Source organism: Ahaetulla prasina, chromosome 4, assembly GCF_028640845.1.
Source record: "Ahaetulla prasina isolate Xishuangbanna chromosome 4, ASM2864084v1, whole genome shotgun sequence".
In the NCBI taxonomy this organism is placed as follows: Eukaryota; Metazoa; Chordata; class Lepidosauria; order Squamata; family Colubridae; genus Ahaetulla; species Ahaetulla prasina.
This window is the reverse complement of record NC_080542.1, coordinates 146,728,027-146,735,712: the sequence shown is the minus strand read 5'-3', so window position 1 is coordinate 146,735,712 and position 7,686 is coordinate 146,728,027. Positions and strand designations below refer to the sequence as shown.

Genomic DNA, 7,686 nt, shown 5'->3' with positions numbered 1-7,686 from the left:
CTCCAAATCTCAACCAGCAAATGCTCAGTCTTACATATTGGAAAAAAGAGCTCAAACAACAAGTACAAGCTTGATGGACATTACCTTACTGACGACCCCCACTCTGTCAAAGACCTTGGAGTTTTCATATCAAATGACTTAAGTGCCAAAGCCCACTGCAACTACATAGCAATAAAGGCTCTAAGAGTTGTAAACCTAATCTTACGCAGCTTCTTTTCCAAAAACTCTACACTACTAACCAGAGATACAAAACATTTGCCAGACCTATTCTTGAATACAGCTCATCTGTCTGGAACCCATACCACATCTCTGACATTAATACAATCGAACGCGTCCAGAAATATTTTACTAGAAGAGTTCTTCGCTCCTCTGAAAACAACAAAATACCTTATGCCACCAGACTTGAAATCCTGGGATTAGAAAACTTAGAACTCCGCCGACTTTGACATGACCTGTGTTTTACACACAGAATCATCTATTGCAATATCCTTCCTGTTAAAGACTATTTCAGCTTCAATCGCAATAATACAAGAGCAAATAGATTCAAACTTAATGTCAACCGCTTCAAACTTGATTGCAGAAAATACGACTTCTGTAACAGAGTTGTTAACACTTGGAACTGACTACCTGACTCTATAGTCTCTACTCAAAATCCCAAATCTTCAACCAAAAACTCTCTACTATTGACCTCACCCCATTCCTAAGAGGACAATAAGGGGCGTGCATAAGAGCAGAAATGTGCCTACCGTTCCTGTCCTATTGTTCCCTTTCGTTATAACAAGTTAACATTGTTGTTGCATGCTTTTGCTTATATATATATATTTCTTTTATAAGGTGTTGATTTTCTTATGTTGATGTTTGTGTATACTGTTGTGACAAAATGAAATAAATAAATAAAAAAAAAGAATTTGTTTTGCCCCCAACTCCGAAGTAATTTTTCCATCCACTTAGGGTGGGGGATTTGTAGCAGCTGGGGATGTTGGGGTTTGTAGTCCCCGTGCACACATGGGGGCGGGGCGGGGCGGGGCTGTCCGATTTGTTGGGAACGGTTGTTAAAGGATGCCCACCCATTTGCAATTGGTGCTTGGGGGGTTACTACTCCAACTCCCATGATCCCCAGCCGGCAAGGGTGCAGTGGATGATGGTTGCAGAAATCCAAGTAGTGTGATTTCATGCTTTGCCCTAGGACAGGGGTCACCAACCTTTCAGACTTCAGGGACCACTAAATTCATAATTTTAAATCCCGCGGACCACTAATATGATTTTTTAAAAAAGATAAAAAGTATTTAGTGCAAAATAAAAAATGCAAATAATTTTTCTGTGGACCACCAGTGGTCCATGGACCACCGGTTGGAGACCGCTGCCCTAGGAAGAAGAAAACTCTGTTTCTGGGTGCATTGGGATGGAGACCACTTCTCCCCTCCCCAAATCTGGATATGACTACAATGTCCATCTTCCTTAGCCAACAAAGATGTTACAATCCCAAACCATGATAAAAGCTAATTTAGGCATGGCTTGTAGAGAGAAGACCCTGAATAGTACAGCATATATGGAGTTTGCTGGTTCATCTTCTCACCCGAATACAGCCCTGCAAGGTAGGCCACAGACATTTTATTAAGTCTCCGAAATATTTTAGAACAGTGAGAACTTGTTTCTCTTTCTAATTTTTTTTTGAAAATATCCTAGATTTAGGTAGTGAATTTAGGTTCACTAAAGATAAAGGTAAAGGTTCCCCTCGTACATACGTGCTAGTCGTTCCCGACTCTAGGGGGCGGTGCTCATCTCCGTTTCAAAGCCGAAGAGCCAGCGCTGTCTGAAGACGTCTTCGTGGTCATGTGGTTGGCATGACTAAATGCCAGAGGCACACGGAAATCTGTTCCCTTCCCACCAAAGGTGGACCCTATTTTTCTACTTGCATTTTTTACCTGCTTTCGAACTGCTAGGTTGGCAGAAGGAACGGGAGCTCACCCCGTTACGCAGCACTAGGGATTCGAACCGCTGAACTGCCGACTTTTCGATCAACAAGCTCAGCACCTTAGCCCCTGAAGCCACTTAGGTTCAGCTACATCCGGGTTTTTCAAACATGGCCCGTTTAAGAGATGTGGACTTCAATTCCCCAAATTCTCCAGCTGGCATGCATTTTACCGTGAACAATGTTAAGAAGGTCTGGAACCCTCTGGAACGAACTCCCTCCTGGACTTCGTCAACTTCCGGACCTCCGAACCTTTCGTCGCGAGCTTAAAACACACTTATTCATCTGCGCGGGACTGGATTAGATTTTAAAGTTATGGGTTTTAAGGGGTTTTTATTATTTATACTATTTTTAAATTTGGCAATAGAATAAGTTTTTTAATTGTCGTTTTTAATCTGTATTTATATGTATTTTAACTGCCTGTGAACCGCCCTGAGTCCTTAGGGAGATAGGGTGGTATATAAATTTGAAAAATAAATAAAAATAAAATAAATAAATAAAAGGTCTGGTCTACTGCTCATATTTTCTTCTCTCTCTCTCTCTCTCTCTCTCTCTCTCTCTCTCTCTCTCTCTCTCTCTTTTACAAAAATTGTCATTGCTAAGCAAGATGTTTTTGGAAGTGAGTTGCATCCAATTTTATGGGTTTTTATGATTGTTAAGCAAATTGTTGCAGTGGTTAAGTGAATCACACAGTCATTAAACAAATCCAGCTTCCTTTTGCATTTTCAGAAGCTAAGCTGGGAAAGTGCAAATGGTGATCACGTGACCGTAAGATGTAAAAACAAGCCAGCTGCCAAGGGTACAAATTTTAATATGTGACCATGGGAATGAAGCAATGGTCATAATTGGGTGGACCAGTTGTAACTCAAATTCTTCCGCACTGCTGTGACTTAAAAGAGTCACTAAATGAATGATTGTAACTCAAGGACGACCTGTAAATCCTATTACAGATTAAACCGAGAATGTCTGGGTTTACAAAAGACGCTAACTAACCATATCACAAATGCCCCCCTCCTTCAAACGGATTAACATTTCCCCCAAAAATACAACCAAAGTAATTACAAAGAAATCTCTTTATTTGAGGGTGGGTTGTCATTCCTTGCACCTTCTGTAATGTTCTAGTTACTTGCTGCCATACAATTTTGTTTTTCTTACTGCCAAAAAAACAAAAACAAAAAACCCCTCACTTTTTTTTCCAAAATTTCTCGTAATATTCCAGTTGGAAATCGTCTTCAAAAGTTGCAACTTCTTCTTCTCCTTTCTTGGACTTCATTAAGTTCTTCCTCCTCAACCGGCTTCTTCTTTCGGCCTCGGGGAGGGTGTTGAAGTCCACAGGTATCTAAGTGGAGAAAAGAGAAAAACAGATGGCTAGACTACTGCTATGGAAAACCTACCTGGGGCTGCCCTTGAAGACTATCCAGTTCAATTTTCAACCCACTTACTAACTGGGCTGTGTTGCTTTGGGTATCTTACACCTGTGTTGGTAGGTTGAGTTCCAAAGACTAGTTTTGACTTCAAAAGACATTTATTATTACAGATAATCCTTGAGTTATGGCCAAAATTGAGCCCCAAATTTTTGTTGGTAAGCAAGACGGTTAAGTGTGTTTTACCCTTATAAAATAAAAAACTTTATTAAAAAAAGTGTGTTTTACCCTATTCTATGAACTTTCTTGTCATAAGTGAATCATATAGCTGTTAAATTAGTCATATGGTCACTAAGTGAATCTGGCTTCCCCACTGACTGAAGGTCGCAAAAGAGGAGCACGTGACCCTGGGACACTTTGACCATCATAAATATGAGTCAGTTGCCAGGTGTCTGAACTATGGGGATGCTGCTAAGGTCATAAGTATGAAAAACGGCCATAAGTCTCTTTTTTCAAGTGCCGTGACTTCAAATGGTCACTAAATGAATGTTTGTAAGTCAAGGACTATCTACACTATTAAATTTTTAAGCAGCCATCTCTTGTATAAAGTGATGCAAGTTACAAAGGAGGTAGGAAAAAAATAGTATGGCTTGATAAGACAGATTCCTGCAGGAATTCTGCTATGTTGTGAGTTTGTGTCATACAGGTAGTCCTCAACTTATGACCAAAACTTAGCCCAAAATTTACATCGCTAAGTGAGAAATCTGTTAAGCGAGGTTCACCCCATTTTACAACTTTTCTTGCCACAGTTGTTAAATGAATCCAGCAATTGTTAAGTTAGCAACACGGTTGTTAAGTTACTTAACTTCTCCATTGATTTTGCTGGTCAGAGGGTCACAAAAGGGGACCACATGAACCCAGGACACTGCAACCGTCGTAAGTAGAAGTCAGTTGCCAAGCCTCTGAATTTCGATCACGCGACTATGAGGCTGCGGCCACAGTCATAAGTGTGACAGTCATTTTTTTCAGTGCTGTTGTAACCCTTTGCCACTAAAGAAACTGTTGTGGACAACCTGTAATGTATATTGCTTGTTGTGGGTGCATATATCTGCAGTGATAGTCCCACACAACCCCCAGCAGTTTACTTTCCCCTCTGTCAGTAAGAAGAAATAATAAAACAAACCAAGAAAACTACTGCAAAACATACATAGTCCAAGATTTACAACTGCCATTGAGCCCAGAATTGAGGTTGTAAGTTATGTTGGCTCATCACTTATCTGTCCCAATTTTGTGACTTTTTTGGGGCGGTCGTTAAGCAAGCCACTATGGCTGCTAAGCAACTCGGGATTCATTAAGTGAAACCCGTTGTCTTCAATGGGCCAGTCAGGAGCTCAGAAACGAGTCAGATGGCTGCAACATGGATTAAGGCAGGGGTCTGCAAACTTGGCTCTTTTAAGACTTGTGGACTTCAATTCCTAGAGTCCCTCAGCCAGCAAAGTTCTGGGAGTTGAAGTCCACAAGTCTTAAAAGAGCCAAGTTTGCAGACCCCTGGATTAGGGAGTCCTGTGTCTGCAAAGAAAGCCAGGTGGTTTAATTCTCACCTGAAGGACACGCCTCGGCTCTTTGTACCGGAGATGTATAGTAGATCCGTCCAGTCTAATCAGTAGGACCGGATACAGCCGGGCATACTTTGATCTTGGAAAGCAAGCGATGGATGTACGATTCGAATTCAGGTGGTTGGGCGTTGTGTGAAGCCCACAAGCCCTGAGAAGGCATCTGGACAGACTCTCGACTTGCAAGATGCTGAAACCAATTCAGACAACACAGAATGGCATATTTTAAAAGGTGTGGACTTCAACTCCCAGAATCCCCCAGTCAGCATGCTTTAAGAGGGATGGATTTCCACTCCCAGAATTCGCCAGCTAGCACGATTTAAGAGGAGAGGACCAACTCCCAGAATTCCCCAGTCAGCATGATTTAAGAGAGGACTTCAACTCCCAGAATTCCCCAGCCAGCATGATTTAAGAGGGCAGGACTTCCACTCCCAGAATCCCCCAGCAAGCATGTTTTAAGAGGGGAGGACTTCAACTCCCAGAATTCCGCAGTCAGTTATTCTTTAAGAGGGATTGACTTCAACTCCCAGAATTCCCCAGCCAGCATGATTAAAGAGGGCAGGACTTCCACTCCCAGAATCCCCCAGCAAGCATGTTTTAAGAGGGGAGGACTTCAACTCCCAGAATTCCGCAGTCAGCTATTCTTTAAGAGGGATGGACTTCAACTCCCAGAATCCCCCAGCCATCATGCTTTAAGAGAGGCAGACTTTAAGCCCCAGAATTCCCTAGGTAGAAAACTGGCTGGGGAATTCTGAGACTTGAAATCCATCCATCTTAAAGTTACCAAAGTTGCAATATTTTTTTTAAAAAATATCTTCTTTCAAGATATATTATACCCTTTCCAGAATACCGCTGCTGTTCAATTCTGGATTGCAAGTCTATAGAATTTCTGTTAAGGCTATTCTGGGAACATCCTAAATACCTTAAACTCCTGCTTATAGCTGCCATTCTGAGGTGCAATGAGGCTTTGGGAATAGATCCTGATCAGGAGTTCCTAAGAGGATTAAACTGCTTGGCTTTTTTTCAGAGCCATAATGCGAGATGCTTGATAACTGGAAGAAGAGAAGAAGAAAAAATCTCATTACAATTTTTGGAGCTGTTATTTTGTGCCTCCAATAAAGTTTTAGACGGGCTTTTCATCCCAAATACAGGTTACTGCAGGTTTTGGTGGAGTTCATTTTCAGGAAGTATCTGCAACCTTGAGCTGTTTGCAAAATTGTGATTTGGGCATTGCTTATTTAAATTCCTTATTTGAGGAGCTTCTTGCTCCTCCATTTTCAACAGACAACCACTAGACATGCCAAGAGGGGGAAAAAAATAGATACACAACCCATCTATCAAACCTGCTAAAATTAACCAGCTTGAAGTAGAATAATTTAAAACAGCTTTGGTGGGGCTGAAATATTGCATCAAACTCTGAAAAGTAGAAAAAAAAAGCTTTTAAGATTGCTAGCAAGGATAGAAAATGTAGGTTTTGACAGAGGAAAATGCAAAAGAAATGCAGGTAGCTCTCGACTTACGACCACAATTCAGCCAAAGATTTCTGTTGCTAAGTGAAACGTTTGTTAAGTGGGGTTTTCCCCATTTTACCCCCTTTGTTGCTACACTGAATCACTGCATTTATGAAGTGATTCACTCAGTTGTTAAGTGAATCTGACTTTTCCCATTGACTTTGCTTATCAGAAGGTCGCAGAAGGGGATCACATGATCCCGGCACACTGCAACCGTCATAAATATGAGTCAGTCGCCAAGGGTCTGAATTCTGATCATGCGACCACGGGGAGGCTGCTATGGTCGTTATGCGAAAAATGGTCATTTTTCAGTGCTGCTGTAACTTTGAACGGTCACTAAGTGAACTGTTGTAAGTTGAGGACTACCTGTAAATGACAGTGGGTTCCAAGGTATACTGCCATGAAAATCTGGAGGCTCTATAAGGAAGTCAGCCTCTATATAGAGATCTACAAACTTTGTAACTTTTAAGACTTGTGGAAAACTCCCAGAATTCCCTAGCCAGCATAGCTGGCTGAGGAATTCTGGGAGCTTAAAACGTTGGCAGGTTTGGAGACCTCCTACTCTATATGAAGATGCATTCTCATGCCTTGGACTACAGGTCCCATCATGCCCTCCCCTGGCTGATGGGAGTTGTAGTCCAAACCAGGGGTCTCCAACCTTGGAAATTTTAAGACTTGTGGACTTCAACTCCCAGAATCCTGGCTGAGGAATTCTGGGAGTTGAAGTCCACAAGTCTTAAAGTTACTAAGGTTGGAGACCCCTGGTCCAAACCATCCAAAAGGATCCTGGCTGGAGAAAACCATGTAGGCGACAACACGGCCCAGTTTGGGCAAGCTCAGCCATCGTGGTTCCATCGTGGCTTGTTTCATTAGCCAAGGTTAAGCCAATCGTGGTTTGTTGTGGCTTCTTTTTGCTTTGCAGCCATCTCATGCTATTTCCCATCCCCGGAATGAATTGCCTCCCAGGTCCACGTCCTTTCCCCCACCAGTTCTCGCAATGGTTAGATCCTACCCCACCCCCCTCTTTCCACTTGCCGGTGGTTCGATCCTTGCTTTCCCACGCTGCGAATACCCGCGGCCCGCTTCTTCTCTTCCCCCTTCCTCCAGAATGGTTCAATCTATCGCTGCCCTCCCCTCGTCCCTGTGCCGAATGGTTTAATCTGGGACGGCCGCAGGTAGGTCATCTACGCATGTGACTCCTGGCTGGATCCGCCAGGCGCTTTTTT

General features: G+C 42.5%; 1 protein-coding gene across 1 annotated transcript; it reads right to left on the bottom strand.

Annotated features, from left to right (window-relative positions):
• Positions 1-3,030: 3,030 nt before the first annotated feature.
• On the bottom strand, positions 3,031-7,635 carry MRPL55 (mitochondrial ribosomal protein L55). The gene is made up of 4 exons (XM_058179999.1): positions 7,496-7,635; positions 5,872-6,001; positions 4,938-5,139; positions 3,031-3,311 (listed from the first exon to the last, which is right to left on the bottom strand). The coding sequence occupies exons 2-4, from the start codon at positions 5,895-5,897 to the stop codon at positions 3,156-3,158; spliced, it is 384 nt and encodes a 127-aa protein (XP_058035982.1). The 5' UTR covers positions 5,898-6,001; positions 7,496-7,635; the 3' UTR covers positions 3,031-3,155.
• Between the last annotated feature and the right edge of the window lie 51 nt (positions 7,636-7,686).